The sequence below is a fragment of the Gasterosteus aculeatus genome, chromosome 11 (assembly GCF_964276395.1).
Source record: "Gasterosteus aculeatus chromosome 11, fGasAcu3.hap1.1, whole genome shotgun sequence".
Taxonomy (NCBI): Eukaryota; Metazoa; Chordata; class Actinopteri; order Perciformes; family Gasterosteidae; genus Gasterosteus; species Gasterosteus aculeatus.
The window spans coordinates 7,733,163-7,753,069 of NC_135699.1; the positions used below are offsets into that span (position 1 = coordinate 7,733,163).

At 42.9% G+C, this 19,907-nt stretch overlaps 2 protein-coding genes across 2 annotated transcripts; one reads left to right on the top strand and one right to left on the bottom strand.

Annotated features, from left to right (window-relative positions):
• Positions 1 to 1,932: 1,932 nt before the first annotated feature.
• On the bottom strand, positions 1,933 to 4,633 carry rprml (reprimo-like). Its single transcript, XM_040192046.2, has one exon. The coding sequence runs from the start codon at positions 2,981 to 2,983 to the stop codon at positions 2,648 to 2,650; it is 336 nt and encodes a 111-aa protein (XP_040047980.1). The 5' UTR covers positions 2,984 to 4,633; the 3' UTR covers positions 1,933 to 2,647.
• A 4,161-nt stretch (positions 4,634 to 8,794) lies between these two features.
• Positions 8,795 to 18,738, top strand: itgb3a (integrin beta 3a). Its single transcript, XM_040192003.2, has 15 exons — positions 8,795 to 8,998; positions 10,356 to 10,441; positions 10,602 to 10,806; positions 11,018 to 11,270; positions 11,374 to 11,536; positions 11,638 to 11,799; positions 11,890 to 11,985; positions 12,075 to 12,164; positions 12,271 to 12,405; positions 12,487 to 12,916; positions 15,246 to 15,468; positions 16,008 to 16,108; positions 16,289 to 16,405; positions 16,772 to 16,938; positions 17,075 to 18,738. The coding sequence occupies exons 1-15, from the start codon at positions 8,932 to 8,934 to the stop codon at positions 17,138 to 17,140; spliced, it is 2,361 nt and encodes a 786-aa protein (XP_040047937.2). The 5' UTR covers positions 8,795 to 8,931; the 3' UTR covers positions 17,141 to 18,738.
• The last annotated feature ends 1,169 nt before the right edge of the window (positions 18,739 to 19,907 follow it).

A 19,907-nucleotide genomic window follows, 5' to 3' on the forward strand; every position in this document is an offset into this window, starting at 1 on the left:
AATAGTCAATTCGAGTCAACGTACGAACTGTTATTGCTGTGTTGACCGTGCCCGAGCTTTTCATCTTTCTGCGCATTTTCTTGATGCAATTGTTCTAGTTGATAGTTCGATCTTGTGACATCCTAGTCTACAAAGCTCTGATCGAGTCAGTAATTTCCAACTAGGGAAGGATGCCTCAATGAGCTCAACACCAGATCGATTTCAGTGAGAAAAAGACAGCAAACACAAAAGTGTGCACTGGCTCAGGCATGGGTGCTTCTAGAAAGGTTTGAGTCACCTGACTACAGTAAAACAAGACACAACTATACGCTGCCGTGTTCAAAGGGCTCAGTGAACCATTCATGTCCTGCACCCCCCCCCCCCCCCCCCCCTCACCCTACTCACCTTGTGAGGATTGTGTTACTGAATAGTAAGTAAGTAAGAAATAGCAGGCATGCTTACTCGTTTTCACTATGGTATTCACTGGTATATGGAAACAATACCATCTTTGAAGATTAGGAAAGTTTAGGCTTAAGAACCGGCATGAATATTTTTAAAAGCAGTTTTTCCTTTCCAAAATAATTGTAGTTGTTTCAGTAGATAATTTAGCTCGCCCTCTTAACCTCCTCTAAATTACGGTATTTATTTGTGTGAAATCACAGACTGTTTACTGCCAATGTTCATTATTCCCTGTTTCAAAATAGATGGTGTTCAAGCTTTAGACATTTTTGAAAGCATTGATAATCGTGAATGATTTCATATGAATTGTTATCTTTTGTGCCATGAAAACTTAGCAATAATTATGCTTTTCACACACGGGGTTGTTACAGTTACTGTGACAACATGTTTAAGTACACAGCAGTCTTTATATGCATGCAGAATATTTATTGTGTTTGAACCAGAGCGTAAAGCTGTTGAATTATCTAATATGTTGTATTTAATCATGTTGTTTTTCTGATGGAGGTCAGTATTTCAGTGTGTAACGTATGCATGGATGGGAAAAGGCACATGTGGATGCGTGCTTGTATGGATTCATCTTCCCCAGCTCTCCTAACAAGTACTGAAATAATAATGAGAACATTAGTTGCTTCGGAGGGACACGAGAGTGGAGAGGGGTGTGCAGATAGAAATACTAAGGAAAAAGAAGTCAAATTGAACAAAATTACTGAGCTGAATAAAATGTAAACCGAATATTGTGAATGAAACCTTTTGTTGGTTTTCAATTCCGCTTGATAATAGAAATCTTCAGGAGAGAGAAGAAATGTGCAATTTACTGACACTAAGAGACAGAATGAGTAATAATAATCATGAAAGTCCCTTTATTTCATTTTTTTCTGTGTGAAATCGTTCTAAAGCTGCAGGTTTTCTCACTGTTCCTTTATTCACAGACATGCTCACCTCTGATGTCATTAAAGAAGAAGAACATGAGGTGTTGATGCCAAACTTAAGGTGCAGTGCGGCTGCCCGGAAGTCAAGTGGTCCGCAAGTGAGCCTTTATGGTCCTTGATTGCAGCTACAGTCACTTAAAAAATGACTTAAAAATAGTCAGAGAGATGAGATTAAATGCTGTGATGCTGATACAAGTTTGGCCTGTTGTACAAGATAACTCCGACTGGCCTCTCATCTCACCTCTAATAGCTCCAATAAATGCTGTGCTTCTACTGAGGTTCTATGGGATTTTTCCATCAAATTGTTTTCCTTAATATCAAGCAAGAACTATGTAAAAGATATTTGTCTATGGACATTTGTTCAACATCCACAAAAGAAAAGATGATTTTTAATTTAAACGTGCCTTTATAGTGTGTTAATTAGTTATAGATTAAGATCACATGCTTTCAAAAGTCAAATTTGATTTTCCTTTAGAGGTAAAAGTATAGCACCTTTTCAGTTTTAGTAGAGAGAACATACACAGTTTTGGAAGCAATACATCCAATGATGACAATACTTCATGTGGTAATTTCATCATTTAATTGTATACTGCAATTTCAAGTTCATATTCTGTTGTTTTGGTACAAAATAATTCATGCAGCATCGGTGATTTCAAAAGTGCAAAACAGTTCCAGAAATCACTTCACAGATCAATGAGCGAGCATGCCAAAGGGATCAAATCCTCTCATGTACACGGAAACAGAGTCCGTGGATGATCGTGCAAGATTTCAATATTCAGAGAATATTTACCAAACTAGACTAGGAAAAACGATTCTAGAATACCCAGATGTCCATCACGTCCATATATATTACACTGGCAGGCGTGGAAAGAAATACACAATCATGCGGTTCAACGGTTTTTAAAAGCGTTCAGTTACAAACATTTTCAACTTTACCAAAAAGTGGAGAAAAGAAAGTCTAACCAATAAAAATGAGGTAACAGATTGTAAACATTATCATCACTTTGTTCAAGTTGGCAACATTACATTCACTCAAAAGATTCAACAAGCCCATTTGTAAACAATTCCCGCTTTTGTTTTGTTTTACGCACAAACTTTACGCATGAACATTGGTCGCTGGCTGCTGTAGCCTTTTTTTTTGTTGTTGAAGGAAATGAGAAGTCTTTGCATATATTCCCTCACTAGGACAACAGGGAGGGCGTCTTGGAGAAATACATGCAGATGCAGATCTTGCGCCGAAACTCCGCTCCAGGTCCTCCGCGGTGCCAACTCTGCGTGCTCTAGCTGAGTCCGATCATCACCGTCTCCACGTCTTTGGAGGGTCTCCGGTCCTTCACCAGGAAGTTAATCATGCTCTCCGATTTGATCATCAGGTTGCACCCCAGGAAAAAAATACCGAACACGACGGTGAGTGACAACACGCACAGCACCGCGATTTGAACCACACGCATGACGAAGAGTTTGCGCTCGTCCTGCACCAGCACCAGAGACCCTCCACCGTCGCCGGTCACCGTGAGGTCGGTGCCGTTGCCGGAGTACGTCGCCAGAGTCCCGGCCAGAGTCTGACTGCCGTTGAACAGCACGCCCTGTGTCACGTTGAAGAAGGAGACGTTCATGTTTCCTTGAGGGTTAATCAGCTAAACAGACACGCGACTCATATGAGAAAGTCGCACATTAAACTCCCAATAAAACTTTAGCGTTATGTGGAAAAATAACAGCAAGAAACCGCCAAATGATACGGTTTTTTTTAAAGTGCAGCTCTACAGGCAAACATCGACTTGCTGCGTAATGAGGAGGTCCACATCACCGCAGAGTTCCTCCGGGCGAACAGCGTCGCGTCAGGTGCCGCAAAAAGTAAGTTTCTTCAACCCAAAGTCCAACGTTTTTGTCTGACTTCGACGAGGTGCAAAACGCGTTTCCTCCGTTGAAATAAGAGACGGTCGCTTTGCGTCTGGGTTCGCCCGCGAGAGCTTCTTTTGTGCCAAGTCTCTGGCGCGTTTTAAAGTGATGATGAGTTCCCCGTGGACCACACCACCACTCCTCACCAGGGGAGGTAGTCAGAAGATGACTCCTCTGAAGAAAGTGAAGTAAAGAAAGAATTGGAATTAATCCTAATCTGGCATTTAGACTGTTTTCTCTATTATGTACACTCACAAGAATGCACATTTTACCCATTAAAAGGGATCCTTCAACATGTAAATGCAGTTCAAGTCCCTTTATCTCGTTTTTTCTGTGAAATCATTCTAAAGCTGCAGGTTTTCTCACTATTATCCACATCCTCTACACTGATGCCACTAAAGAAGAAGAACTAGAGGTCTTGATACTTAAACTCTTAAGGTGCAGTGCGGCTGCCCGGAAGTCAAGTGGTCCGCAGGTGAGCCTTTATGGTCCTTGATTGCAGCTACAGTCACTCTTCAGAGGGATCAGATTAAATGCTGTGAAGACAATATGAGCTTGGCCTGTTGTACAAGACGGATAACTCTGCCTGGCCTCTCATCTCACCTCTAATAGCTCCAATAAATGCTGCGCTTTTACTGAGTTCCTGTGGAATTCTTCCATCAAATGTCTTTCCTGCATTTAAAAAGATAACTACGTAAAATATATTTGTATATGGCCATTTTTAAAGAGTTCAAAAGCCATTTTTAGTGTGTTGAGTGTTGATTTTGCTTAATTCAAGAAAAGAATGTTTTTAAAGAATGAACTTTTCTAATTTTAAACCTGGATATTTTTATGGATCCTTTCTGAAACCAACTCAGCACTTATTTATGCACATTAATAACACATCAAAGTCTCACCAATATTGATCCCATTCAGTTCAATTAGAATACAAATGGGTTGTAGATTTTCATCTGCTTCGTTCAGAGTGTTTTCTGCTGAGAGACCAACGCATTATGCTACAGTATATCTTAGAAACAAAGACATCAATTAATAATCTATGTATCAACCACGGCAAACACATCCAGAAATGCTTTCATGCTTTTGTTATTTCCTCCAAGGCAGCGAATGAAACCCTCGAACAACAGACAGCTCGGCGTCTTTATTGGATGTGTTAGTGTTTGTTGTGTGCAGCTGTGCAGCTCTCCGGGATATCAGGTTACTACGGATGAGATAAAACCTCTCAAAGAAATACAAACTTTTGCTTTCTTCTTTTAAATTAATGAGATCTGTATATTGAAAGACATCTGCAGGGGGGGGGGCATTCTTGGCATGTAATGTTATGACCGTTGAATTACTTTGTGTTGTTTGTGTGACTGTCTGCAGTACCCAATATTATCTCAGCGTACCCGCTAGCCTTTAAAGTAATAGTAATGAGTATAATAAATATAATATAAACAATGTTACTGTTACTGTTAATGTAGTTACTTTCGATCAACAGTTGAAAATTTAGAAAAATAACTTTTTTTTTTTACTTCAAATTTCTGTCTTGTTTGCAAGTTTACCCTCTTTCTGGTGATTGCAAGATATCTTGCGTCAACACATTGTTATTGGATACTTGCTCAGGGAGGCCATGTGTATGAAAATATCTACAGATTTTTGATAGACCCTTTAATACTCTGAGAAGGAACGGGCCCTTACATTGCTGAAATGTGGGACTTTAACCAAATGTCAAACTGTTCAATATTAAATTTCAGTGATTACAACCAAGTCCCTGAATCTGCTAATATAATGGAAACCAAAGGGGAGATGTTCTACCAAAATACATCAAATATGTCCACACAGCTTGTTAAATGAAACTGCTGTTTGTCGAAAAACAAAGGCAATGAAATTCCTCCTGATTCCTGCAAGCAGTTATTAGCCACCAACTGAAAAGCTTGTGTACAAACAAGGATTAGCTCCATGCACAAGTACCTTCCAAAAGCATGAGTATTTTTAGTACAATAAGATCAAGTAATCTCATTAGCCTTCGGATTAAGCTGCTGCAAATTAATCGGCAGAATGTGAATCAATGCTGCACAGTTTGATTCTGTTCTATAATTCATTACAGCGTGATTACGGTAAGTAGCTTGTACTTACACTCCGTCTCTCTGTCAACATCAGAAGCCTCTGCAGCCTCCAGCAATGCCTCCACGAGGCTTTGAGGTACAAACCCTCAAAGAGTTTACGAATGGGGGAAAAGTGGTTGCGAGTGAAGCAGGAGGAACAAACTACCCAGATCATTAAAACAATGTCCATGGCATTATTAAATGTCTCTCAGGAAGTTCTGTGCTGTAAAAGACGTATAACTTTGCTGCTCATTTCATTGATACACTAGTCGCAGGCAGGGATGAGCGTCGTTCCAGCGGTTATTGTTGGTGAAACTCTAAAGCAAGATACTGTATATGTATATGAGGATGCATATAGACATTAGTAAGAGTGTCTGACTTGTTCCTAAGCAACAGGAGACCTGTGAGCCCAGTGACAGATGGCTGGTGAAGTTATTTTGGTTTAGAGGAGAAGAAGAGGGAGGGAGCGATGAGGTGCCTGGACGGAGGAGACAGGGGGGGGGAAACATTTCCACTTAACATGAGGGAATTGGCAGCCTAGCAACACAAACTAAGTGAATACATCCCTAGCAACAAGGAGATGGTCTTTGACCACACCCACCTCCCCTCTATTCTTTATACCATCATCCCTTTTGTTTGTTGACATGATCAGGACCCGAAAGAGACACACGCTTTCATGTCCCTCCATCGCAGAAGGTGCACTTCCCTCATAACTTCCCTATTCTCAACTCAGTGATTCTCTGAGAGGCTTCTTATTAGCTGATGCAGGACTGCAGGGAAGGTACCATGTCCCTGTGTGTGTGCGCAGAGAGTGTGTGTGTGTGTGTGTGTGTGTGTGTGTGTAAGTATGTACCAGGAAACACCAAGGTCAGTAAAGTGCATTAACCCAGTGTATTTGGTATGTGCATAGACCATGTATCATAAGATGCAGGGAAAGTGCAGGAGGTTGTGATTTGACCTTAAGGGGGTCGCCACCTTTGGGACTCTTAATTATTTACACACTGATACTGTGCAGCCGAGGGGCGACCCACATTAACCCCAAACTAATCAACCATCAGTTGTTAGTAATTTAAGGAGATTGTGACTTCATTGCTTTGACACGTTGCAGAGGGGTATAAGAGAGAGAGGTGTGTGTGTGTGTGTGTGTTTGTGCGCTTGCATGTTCTTAGCGCACCTACTACTGGTTGAGAAAGAGATTACAGATTTCATCTAATTGAAGAAATGCCCTTTCTTCCTCTCCGGTGAACTCCAGCTGCCGCTACCCATTAACATCGTTTCCATTATATACATCTCAGTGCCTCCTGCCACAATCTGCCTTTTTATTTCCTGTCCTTCCATTTGCCTCATTTCGTCAACTTTGCTTCTTTAACGGAAGTCTGGATGCGCTTAAAACAACCAACAGAATGCTCACTTTACTTTCCACCTTCCCTCATGCAACCCCACCTATTTATTTGTATTATTTGTATATTTCTTCTTTCTCCACATATATGCGTATGCTGTCATCCCGAGAGAGAAATGTAAGCCGTAGATCCTGGAGCTAGAAGAGGGGAAGGCAGATGCGATAACATTCACAACATAAATACATATTGTCCAACGTCAGCGACTATGGGGCACATTTCGTAAGCCCGCCAACCCTTCACCTGAGAAAAAACTACAATCTCCTCACTTGAACCTCCCATCCGCCGGCTAAACCCATGAAGCAGGAAAGGGTTATCCGGTTGTGGTTGGCCTGAGAGCATTGCAATTTTTATATTGGCTCTCGGCGACTCGGACTCCGTGAAAAGCTTGAAGGGCTCCAGATGGATCTGTAACGCAGGTCGGGACCCTTCCTCCTCCAGCCCCCATCCTCGCTTCTTGTTCGGTCTTAATTGGCTGACGTTTGACCCAGTGTCTGGCTTTTTACTCAGGACGACTGGCGCTATGCTCTTCCCAAAATGCCATTCATCTGTAGAGGCGATCGCCACGGACGGCTCTGGAGCCAATAAATCCAAATCAGTCAATACTGGAGAAGGGGGTTTGATTGCCTCCGGTGTATTACCTGCACCATCCGCCCACATGGAGAACAGAATACCGACAGAACCGATGACTGTGATAGCTTTTCCACTTATTTCTCTATTTTTGTCATTTCTTCTCACGGCAAGTCTTGGACACGTGTGGCTGTAACTTAGCAACAAGCTGGGGAATAAGAGCAGGGCACAGAGATAAAGATTCAATAAATGGACAAGAGCAGAGATAAGATGCATTGTGTGCTTCTGTCAGCCCCATCACACACACACAAGAACAAACACACACTTCTCAAAGCTAATTTCTGTAGAGTAAACTTTTATCCCATTGTATATTGCCTTTTCTTTCTTATTTAAGAAGAAACTATCCCATTGTATATTGCCTTTTCTTTCTTAAGAAAGTGGGAATTTTCTCCATGCTCCATCATTCAGAGGAATTAGAAGAGCGTTTTTGTGCCGGGCTCTTATCAGATTCATTAATTTGGCGAGGAGGACAGCGAGCCTGGCACGACTGTTTCCAGGGAATAACTATTCCAGTAGCTTGGGGCTAAGTAAGTTCCTTTTAGACCTTAAATGAATTCTGAAAGCGTCGCTGATCACAATCACCTATACGAACTCTATTACTCAACATATATGTCCTCTTGATATATTATTTTTATAGTGTTGGCTTATTCACATTGTGGTGATTTATTCATTTTGAGGTGTAAATGACGGGCCTTAGGCCAGCATTACACATTGTGTGCACTTTATGGGTCTGTGCTGTGCTCTTTTCAATCCAGGAGAGTGCCAGGCAATATGTGAATTATTTTATATTAACAGAATATATGTGACAATAAACTACACTGTAATGTTTTTTTATATATATTGTGAAAAGAGCATTTTAATATTTGTTTTGTTAACAACTTGCAAAGCCACAAATCAGCAACTGCACTGAAAGCAGCGTTGTGTCGTGACGAACACATCTGTACATGTTGTGTGTCCACTTGCCTCCAGTGTTTATACCACCGTCAAATGTTAATATTCAGTCTACTGCTACACGTTCAGTTCCATATTAGTAAGTTACAGTCAGCGACACCCTTAACATATGGAGAACAAATAGAAAGGTTCATTATTTTATGTGCAGTTTGCTAACATGGCCAAAGCACAGACAATACAGTGGAGATTTGCACTAAAAACAATACACATGAATGCCCATTAGTGTTCATTAGTGCATCTTGAAACAAAGGACGAGTCGAACAGAAGAATGAACCTTCTGCTCAACACTTTTCAATTTGACTGAGATGTCATTTCATTAAAAAATAACTGTTAATGGCTGAAATACATAAATATATTTCAACTTGTTGGCCACTAGGTTGGCCAGTCACAGCTGGGCTGCATGTTTTAGGATTCAGGGCTTTCGTTCAAACCAGTAAAAACAAATGTCCATGTTTGGGGGGGTTGAACGTTCACAGCCTGCAGAGCTCCGGGCAAAGAGGCGACGCCGTATGACCCAACATCCCTTTGAGTCAAGAATGAGGAAAGGCGTTCAAACGCGCAGGGAAACACAGACGACCAGTCGCCTCCGTCCCTCCTCCAGTCATGGGGAACCTTTTACACCGTCTGGTTATTCTGTTTCTCTTCTTCTTATCGGCATCAAAGGTTTTCGGTAAGTTTTTTTATTACTTTCGCTACTTTTTTAAATTCTTTTTTAAATTTTTTTTTTAAACTTTTGCCTTCTTACGCGAGCTGCCCGGTGTTTTCATTCCGGCTCGTAGGGCATCTTTCATAAGACACCACGGAGCGTTCGTCTCACCAGCTGGTTTCATTTCATGAGGATTAGTCCGGTCGTTTCAGCGGAATGTCCTCAACGGGAACGCGGAATAACGCGGCCGCGTCCCGCTCCTCTGTTGGAGCTTTCGCCTCCTTTCCTTATAAGGGAGTGAAAATAGTCGGGATGGGTTTCCCTCAACGCGAGGGGACCTGACTCACCGGGTCTCCTGATCCAACACCAGGTCCACGATGTCATGGTTCTGTTCAGAATTAAAACACTGCGTCAAATAACTCCAAAACTGACGGAACATAGAAAACACTGTGAGGCTTACAACATCAGACTTATTTCATCACTGCTGCCAAAAACCCACACTGCGTGGCACTTCTGGGGGGGGGGGCTTCACTATCGTTTGAGAGCTAATTCCAGCAGTTTGTCAATTACCTTAAATCATCTTAAATTGAACGCTACACACAGGGACCTTAACACCCGCATTGGGTGACCGTGATTCTGGGTTTACCTCCAGCAAGCCCCGCCCCCAGGCCGGTGTAGATAACAAACACAACAGCGTTGGAGTCATATGCTGACCTGCTAAAAAAGGACATGTTTGCTGCAATTTGCTGAGGTCCAATGACTCTCAGAAAAGAAAAGAGAAATTGCGTGGTTAATGTGAGTGGCACGCAGTCGGCCCCTCTTGTGACAGGGTGCGTGTGAAAGCTGTGCTATCAGTGCTTGATGGTGGAACACATGCTGCATGGTGCTTCCAACGGAAACAGTGTGGTCAACAGTGTGACCTAGATCACAAAGTGCAAAGTGAGAGATATGTCACTCTGCTTCAAGGAGCGAAAATAAATGTGAGGGGGGGGGGTTGAGGAGCTGTATAGAAGTAGATGTACTCAAATGCAGTTTTATCTTTTACTGGAGTATTTCCACTCAACTCAGCTACATCTAAGAGAAGATGGCGGTACTTTTTATTTCCCCACCTTCGTTTGATGCCTATTGTTAAACTACTTTTTGGAATTAGATTTTGGAGAAAACAGAATCAACAAATAAAGTCGTATTTAATATTTTGGATTGAAGTGAGACTTCACATGTTACCCTTGTTGACAAGTTAATTTAGTCATGTTGAGGTGCGTTATATATGTATGTATTTGTGTTACGGTCCGACTGTGCAACGCTACTTTTACATAAAGGATTTGAGTACTTCTTCCACTATTGATTTTGTGTTGCATTTTTCTTTGTGTGATTATCAAAGGTTCCAACATCTGCACGTCACAAGGAGTCACCACGTGTCGTCAGTGCATGGCTGTGCACCCTCGATGTGCGTGGTGCTCTAAGGAGGTAAAAACACCACACGTTCACCGCGGTGTCTAGTCCCTCCTCCTATTCATGGCTCAGTGCAGCACCCCTCTACTTCGTGTCATACATATTAACATACAACGTTGTTTTTTACCATTCGTGGATTCGCATGATTTTCTAATTCAATCTCACTTTTTTGCAGGAATACGGGAAAGGGGGGTCGGGTGCGTCCCGCTGTGACTACAAAGAGAATCTGCTAAAAGGAGGATGCAGTCCGGCAGCCGTGGAGTTTCCATCCAGCACCCTGAGCATTGACAAGAACGCGCCGCTCAGCGACAAAGCCTCGGGCCAAGCTGATGATGTTACCCAGATAAAGCCTCAGAAACTGGGCATCACCCTACGACCAGGTACTCTACCACCCAAACAGTAACCACCTATAAGACCACATGCTAACACGTGTGCAAGACCAGGCATCAAGGATTTCCGCATGTTATTACTATCTAATATTTCATTTGTTATCACTTGAAAGTCAAACAAAAGGGTTGGGCCCACATTTGTTTCCATTCAACCGACCATTCACTTCTCACTCTCCGCGGCCCTGTGCTCTCTTCCTCCCAGGAGATTCCCAGCGTTTCACCGTGTCAGTGAAACAGGCGGAGGATTACCCAGTGGACCTCTACTATCTGATGGATCTTTCCTTTTCAATGAAGGATGACTTGGCTCGTCTTCGCACACTGGGCAGTGAGCTTGCCGACACCATGGGCCACACCACCAGCAAACTGCGCATGGGGTTTGGGGCCTTTGTGGACAAGACCACCTCCCCTTACATGTACACCAACCCTGCGGAAGCATTGGAAAACCCTTGCTATGGGTAAGCGTGGAGGATATTGTCGGTGGAACTGAAGGGGAGATAGTGTAATGTTCTTCTCCACTGATTTGCCCCCCCCCCCATTCACCTATTCAATGCTTAACAGAATTCATCAGAAATGCCAGGCCCAATTCGGGTTCAAGCATGTGCTGTCACTGACGGAGAAGGTGGCTCGCTTCACTGAGGAGGTGGAGAAACAGCAGGTGTCTAGAAACAGAGATGCTCCAGAGGGAGGTTTTGATGCTGTCATGCAGGCCGTGGTGTGCAAGGTACAACAACGTAATCACATACATATGCTGGCTGAGACTGAGCGTGTGCTTACAGCACTCTTTCTCACACTTTTTACATTAATTTTTGGGTTCGTTATCAGGACAGGATTGGGTGGCGTCCGGATGCCTCACACCTGTTGGTTTTCACCACCGATGCCAAGACTCACATCGCTCTGGATGGACGCATAGCTGGAATCGTCCAGCCCAATGATGGAAAATGTCACCTTGATAATGAGAATGTTTACAACAAATCCACTGTGCTGGTAAGAGCAGGAAGGAAGTACATCAGTCATTTTGTTTTGTATAGTTCGTTGTTGGACAGAACTTTGCTGTTTGTTTCCTGTGTCTCCCAGGATTATCCTTCCCTGGCGCTCATGACCGAGAAAATGTCTGAAAACAACATCAATTTAATCTTTGCCGTGACGGACTACGTGGTTCCACTTTACAAGGTAAAGAAATTGCACGAATTTGCGTAGGTTATTGATGTGAAAAGTACAAACACTGTGTCATCGCATTGCTGTCATGCCTGTCTTCCCAGGAGTACAGTCAGCTCATTCCAGGCACAACTGTGGGAACACTGTCCGATGACTCTGGCAATGTTATTAAGCTCATTGTGGATGCTTACGCTGTAAGGATCTACCAGGATTTAGGCAATAATAATAATCTTTAAAAAAAAGAAAAGGATACTGCTATAAATGTAAATGTTCAACCCCGTAACTTTGTGTTGTGAGCAGAAAATCCGCTCTAAGGTGGAGCTGGAGTTACTGGGAGTCCCAGAAGAGTTGCATCTCTCCTTCAATGCCACTTGCCTGAATGAAGAAGTCATTCCTGGACTGAAATCCTGCTCCGGCCTCAAGATTGGAGACACGGTACGTATCTGTTGCGATTCCTTCATACGCATCTGGGATCTACGCGCAAAAATGATCACGGAAGCGTGTCCTCGCCTTTAGGTGTCGTTCAGCGTGGAGGCGCAGTTGCGCGTCTGTCCCAAAGAGAAGAGACACTCTTTCACCATCAAGCCTCGAGGTTTCAAGGACTCGCTGGAGGTCACCGTGGACTTCGCCTGCGGCTGCGACTGCGAGGCGGACGCCAAAGCCGACAGCCCCCTCTGCAGCAACGGCAACGGGACCTACGAGTGCGGCGTGTGTCAGTGTCACCCGGGGCGCCTGGGCCCGAGGTGCGAGTGTTCGGTGGAGGACTACAGTCCATCCGATGACGCCAACTGCATCCCGAAGCCAGGGGCGCCGATCTGCAGCGGGAGAGGAGACTGCTTGTGCGGACAGTGCTCCTGCCATGGGAATGAGTTCGGTCAGGTCTGGGGAAAGTACTGCGAATGTGACGACTTCAACTGCTTGCGCTTCAAGGGGGCACTGTGCTCCGGTGAGTGGATATGCTTTCTCTGTCTTAATCAGGGTTTTTACAACACCAATATGGGATTTGCTTAAAAAAAAACAAATGAGGAAGTTATGTGACATGATTGAAAACCAACACACAAAAAATTCGAGCAGTCGTGAATAAACACACACATGTTTTAACTTCACTTCTCTTTCTTTTCCTGCCCAGTTTGACTCTACGAGAACGCACGTTCAGTCAATCTCAGTCTGTAAACACACCTTGGTCAGTTTACGTAGTTGTCTAATATTTAGCTTAACAAATCAGAAATCAGCCACAGACTTTTTATTAGTGTCTTTGTTTGCTTGCACATGTAAATAATGGCGGAATTTAGCTGCCAAGCACAAACAGTAATGCTTACGAATGTCCAAATTCTCTGGCAGATCTGCAGACTTGTGTGGAAGGAGTTTTGTGTTCTTACCACTCGGAGCAGGTGGTGTGCTCACACTCCCCTTTGCAAGCCTGCACAGCTCAGTGTGCAGTTGCCCAATCCCAGTGATGCAACTTTAATTTAATCTGACTGTTGTTTGGGGTTGATTTGTAAAGACGATGCTAAGCAATGGCAGGATGTGGTAGATTATTATTTCTAGCATAGGACATAATCAACAAGGTAGAGTCTTTCTCAAGGTGGATTGGTTTTCTGAGTAATGGTCATAAAAACATTTACAGTCACCCGTCTTGCCCGCCCACAGACCTACACACACACACACACACACACACACACACACACACAACGGAGGTGAGACATTCAACAGAGCTCAATTCAGGCGGCCGCAAAGTTGTTGTGTCTCAGTAGAGTCGTGCCGCTGTTATCTTGAAAGAGCGAGCGTCCCTGAGCCCCAGCTCAATCAGGGCTACTCTGAGCCGGCGCATTGAAAAACTCCGTCTCTGTGATATCCCCTGTGGCCGTGTAATTATTCGCCTGCTGAAGGGCTGTGGGATCGGTGCAGGGCCAGGGAGCAGGAGTCAGCAAGTCCAGCCCCGGGGCCCATAAATATGAGGGAAGAGCGAACAGGAAAGTTTGCATTCCTCTGCTGGCAATTTGCCTTAAACCCTCTTTCTCCCCAGTATCCATCTCCACGGCGCGCCATTCTGTTCCCTCTCTTCTCTCAACAGTGTAATCTGGGGTTTTGCAGTTTGGTCTTTATCTCGGTTGCCTGTCCCGTTGACGTGGCCCCTACGTTGTCCTTCACGTAAACCCAGTTAATAGGCGGGATTTCTGTTACTATTACTTATAATAATCTCCCCCTTGTGTGTATTCATCAGCTTTAACTAATGAGAACAACCCAACTATGCCCCAGTGTCAAGTTGAAGTGATCTAGACTTCAAAAGAAATCCACAGCTACAGTGGAAATGTAGTTTTACAATGTTTTTGAAAAAGGTTACTCGGCGGCGGCCTTGCCGGGCGTCAAACGTGAGACGGTTAACCATTAACAGGGTCTGATACAATGAAAGCTACAAACAACCTAAAGAGGAGTTTACAGGGCGTAGACCGGGGAATTGTATCATGGCGTTTACAACAGCGGATGATTTGTTTTGAGCTCTGGAATCAGGGACCCTTGGACCCTTTGTAATAATTCATGACCAGTTACTCCCCCAGTCTGATCCAGACTGGCTGTGATTCACCACCCGCTTTGCTCTTAGTCATTCATTGCTAAATCCTGTTTGGTTAATTGCAAAGAACAGTGGAGTCTCTTGGGCTCTGCCGTTATTTCAAAAGTAGCTTAATCTCTCTGCAATCCTGGGAGAAAAGCTCATCTCCACATTCTGTCAGCAAATGGCTGCATCACTGAAACACTGGTCCCCTGATGATTTGGCTTTCGTGCTTTCTTCACTTCAGTAGAGCACCGGTGTGGGTTCCTGGCCGAGAGGAGATGGGGAATCATTAGTGTATTCATTCACAATAGAACATAACCTGCGTTGTCAGTATTGGGGTGATTAATAGAAATGTGTACATTACTGCACAACATTAGGCAACGTTATGTTTTACACGGAAACCAACGTAACAAATTACACATCAGTCACTATGAGATTGTTGCAAAACCTAGAAAACATCTCCACAGGTAGACTTGCCCGAGCATGCAACATGCTTCACACATTTTACTAGGCACGCAGAACAGACATAACAGCCCTAAAATAAATACACACGCAGTGAATAATTTAGCAGTTGCGTATTTTTTTATTTCAGTCTTCTTTCCCCCGCCACGCCCATGTGATTATAAGAGACATATAAGTTTAATATGCAATAACTGGTCAATCATTTAAATTGGAATAGGACTATAATAGCATTAATCTAGTATTTTTTTGCATCTTTCAGATCATGGGAAGTGCAGCTGTGGGCTCTGCCAGTGCGACGCGGGCTGGAAAGGAGAGAACTGCAACTGCAGCACAGTCGTAGACACCTGCATGTCCAGCATCGGCCTGCTGTGCAGCGGCCGCGGTAGCTGCCAGTGTGGCGTCTGTCAGTGCACCCAGCCTGGTGCCTACGGAGACACCTGTGAGAAATGCCCCACTTGTCCAGATGCCTGCACAATCAAAAAGTAATTATATTTCTTAATATACTAACAAAGGAGAGAGATGACGGAACCGCCCGGATTTAGACAGCACAAATATGTCAAGGCTGTTTTTTGCCACTAGAGGAAAGGTTTGGGGTTTTATTTCCTTGGGAGCATGAACATCCCGAGCAGACGGACATGAAGCTGTTGTGTCCAAACATATTGTGTCCAAAATGAAAAAGGGGTCATCTTAAATTGTCTGGTTGCACTATGTAGCGCAACATTGTTCCACCATGATATTCATAAATTCCAGGATGAAAACAAACTTCTCCCACACACATTTGTTTCAAATCCAGTAAACAGAGAAAGATCAATCTTTTTTCCCGTCCAGACAGACAGATGTTAACACTTCATGGATTCATCTTGATGTAGCCTTTCACTCTAAAACCTTCTTGTGCCTTGTTGTTTCACCATCAACCAATAATTGAATTAAACCCGGCGCTGGTGCTAAAAAAGCATGAGTAGCATGGTAGTATGCACGCTGTTCATTCTGTGAAGGTAACCAAATGGAACTGTGCTTGCAGGGAGTGTGTTGAGTGCCAACACTTCAAGAGAGGACAGTACATCGAAGACAACAGCTGCAGTATAATCTGCAAAAATGAGATTAATTTAGTGGAGGAACTGGGTGAGAACTACACACTGATCTTGTGGCTCTCCTGTTGCTAACAGCTAAAATGCCAGTGAACGAGAAGGGTTCAAACATGAGAGGTGGCTGAAAGATGTGAACTCATTAATATTCAATGTTTTTTAATATCGCTTGTTAAACAATGTGTCACGCAGTGTTCTTATCTATTATCTCCTCCAGGTTTCCATGCAAACGCAGTGAATTGCTCATACAAAGATGAGAACGACTGCGTGGTACACTTCCAGTATTACGAAGATGGAAGCGGAAAATCCATTCTGGATGTGGTCAAAGAGCCAGGTACTGTGAGACTCATAAACTGTCAGGAGAACTGAGCCTTAATTTGGCTGCATTATTAGGACAGAAGAGGGTGTTCTTGAATGCCATTATAGCCTGTGTCTGAGCGGCTACAGAAAAGGAAGAACGCTGTGTGCTGCAGTCTTTTCAAAAAGGAGAACACACCATCAGCCACATCTAACCACAGTTCCAATCTGCCACGCCACAGTAACCCAGACCCGTAGTAATTATGTACTATATCATATCATCGTCTTAGTGCATCTGATACTGCACTGCAGTCGTTGCCGATCTCCGTGAGTGACCTCCCTTACGAACCCTGGAAACCAGCAGGAAGTTGATCCCTTTTTCCTCCCGTCTCTCGATCCCCAGAGTGTCCTCAGGGTGCAGACATTTTGGTGGTGCTCCTGGCGGTGGCCGGAGCTATTCTGCTGCTGGGCCTCATTGGGCTGCTCATCTGGAAGCTGCTAGTCACCATCCATGACCGCAGAGAGTTCGTCAAGTTTGAAGAGGAGAGAGCCAAAGCCAAGTGGGACACGGTGAGGAAAAGAAAAACAACCCTAATATTTAAACAACTAACTGCTTCTTATTCACGGAACAATGGAGCTCTGCTGATACAGTCCCCAATGCATTTTAAACAGATTGAACAGCATTCCCTGTGTTTTCATTTCCCAGGCTAACAATCCTTTGTACAAGGGAGCCACCTCCACCTTCACCAACGTGGCATACCGGGGCAACTAACGACTAAATGCAACGAGGAAACGCTCAGGGTTCAGCGACAGAGACGGAATGTAGTAGTAGAGAAATGGATAAAACGGGGTGTAATTGTACATTTGGTTAGAAAAACAAACCAAAACTGTGGTAATGTAAATTGGAAATTGACTGCTATTACTTTTTCTGTTTTACACTATGTCATGTCATTTTAGGAGTTTCCTTAACGGAAGCAACTTTAGGGGTTTGGCTCACATTAAAGTAGAAATAGATCATCATGACTTAATAGTGATGAGTCAGTATGGAAAGTACATTCATGAACAAAGTTTTCTTCAGGGTCCTCAACCATGTGGGTTGTATTATTTAAACCTAAGCTGTGTTTTTTGAAAATGTTAGAGTTAGAGTGCAACTTTTTCTTAAGTTTACTTTACTCTCATTTGAGGGACGAGTCCAGAAGAACCACAGGACCTTTTTATAAGTAAATATATACTATATAATAACAATGATTAAAACAAGCTTGAAGGGTTTGTATGTACATGAGCAATTCCCTTTATTCTAATGAATAATAAAGCTTGTGGTAATCATTTTGAAAACAGTGCAGAATTGTGGAGTATCGGTTTACAGTAAAAGGGAGTAAATCCACTTACGGCCTCGTGGCTGACTTGGTTTAAGGTGATCTATGTGGTGTTTATTGTTTTTTAAGTTTATGTCAGCAGTGGTAAGTTGTACCGACTACCATTGACTTTAATGGCATTTGTTAGGCTTATTTTATTGGGATCAACACTGTGTTACTCTGAAATGCCTGTAATTTGTTTGTTCATATATAAGCGGGTTTTAGAGCACAATCATGGTATTGGCCATGATTGTTAATAACAAAAACATACTATTGCTCTTTTGCAAATTAAGTTTTTTACTGTTTTTAAAAGGGCCTTGGGTTTAACCCCAGTCCACAGAGGGTAATATATATATATATGTATAGATGAGTTACGCCTGACTCCGACAACATTTGACTGATGGAGATCAGAGGTACATGACAAAAGTTACTAATAAATTAATATTTCAGATCCATAAAGTCATCTAAAGGAATGTGTGGCCTCCCAGTTTTCAGAGAGACACAACTAATGGGTGCCTGTTGGCCTCGTGTCCACCACAGAGGCGCCCTTGAGCAAGGCACTGGATCCCCAAACTGCTCTGCAGGAGCTTCATAGTATCTGTCCCCTTTTCCCATTACGGGTCATTGCAAAGCATTAATCTCACTGTGTGCTGCGTTGTTTACATGTGTATATTTTCAACAGTGTCACTATGATGTTAAAACTCTGTGTGCAGAAGAATATCCTTTGATCACTTTCCATCACAACTTTTATATTTAATTGTATCCCGTCATGCGATATTTCCTGTTCCTTTGCCAATGTCATCCAGCTTTTAATACACTTTTTCATTGTTCTTGTGCCCTGCTCTGCTGTTGATTCTGATAGATATCATACTGGCAAACATTGCACTTTCCTTTCGGCCCCGCAGCATATCCCGTTCCACCCACCCAGCCAGTCCACTCAATGTGTGTTGAATCCAGTTGTGTTTTTCACACTATTCATTGGTAGATAACTTGGGAGATAAAAGTATACATTCATCACGGTTGTCTATTATTTCCTCTTAAAACTGAGATTAAGTTAGAAATTAAATAATAGAATGTGTTACCCCTTAGCTGGTTACCTCTACACCAAGAATGCAGGTAAAACGTGTATACTTTGGTTGTCAAGGACATGTTTTTCATCCTCATTATTTTGCTAATTGATGATTGGTCTGGTTGTAGTAGCAGGAGGAAATACTTTTAATTGTAATAGCTAAGCCAACAAATAATCCACCGCTTTTCTCAATTTTGGGGAGGCTCTTGCAGTGCATGGATATGCTATAATTCGATATGTGAGCAGAAATTTTAAATAGTCTCATTTCTTTTCACTGAAGATAAAATGAACACATTTAAGTCATTGCCTTGAACCCCATGTATTTCTGTAGTCAGAAAGTATTTATAATTAAATCTCTACTCATGAGCTAAGGATATAAAGTTATGAATAAGTATTTTTTTTATGTAGGCACTGTACATAGACCTCCAGAATACAAGAAAAGGGTGAAACCTGTGTACTAAATTGATAATTGCAGCAGGTCAAATTCAAAAATCAAAATGTTTATTTAAGACAAATAATAAGGTAATTGCGACAATCAGCGTGGGAATCCTCCACAATCACGTGGTACCGATTGACACCGGTGGAGCATAGCACGGATAACCATGGCACATGTCTCCCTCTAGTGATTAATCACTGCACTGATCAAATGCTGCAGCACACCAGCAGCAGCAGTGCGGTGTGACAGCGTTGTGCAGACAATCAGAATCAGAAGCCATTTATTGCCACATGTGTTACACAGAGGAAGAGGACGAATACAATAGAATAACATAAGTTGAAGTAGAATACGAAAAAAATCTATACAAGCAAGAATTAAAACAATATTTAATGTCAAGTAGCCCTTAGGACAATTTTCAGGGCTGGGTTTTTATCTGACTGGCTGTGGTTATCGATTTATCGATTGGCTTTTTAGGATACTATAGACTGAATATGAGGGGAGATATACAGAAGGATGTCTCTTTCACAACATGAGCGTACAAAAACGAACACAGCCATTACATGTTGAGTGAGAGGGAACTATCGTATATTTACTTTGCTGACAAAATGTGCCTCAAGCTTTGTGTGTGTGACCAGTTTTAGAAAGTGGGAAGATGCAGGTGGTAAATATTTCTAACAAA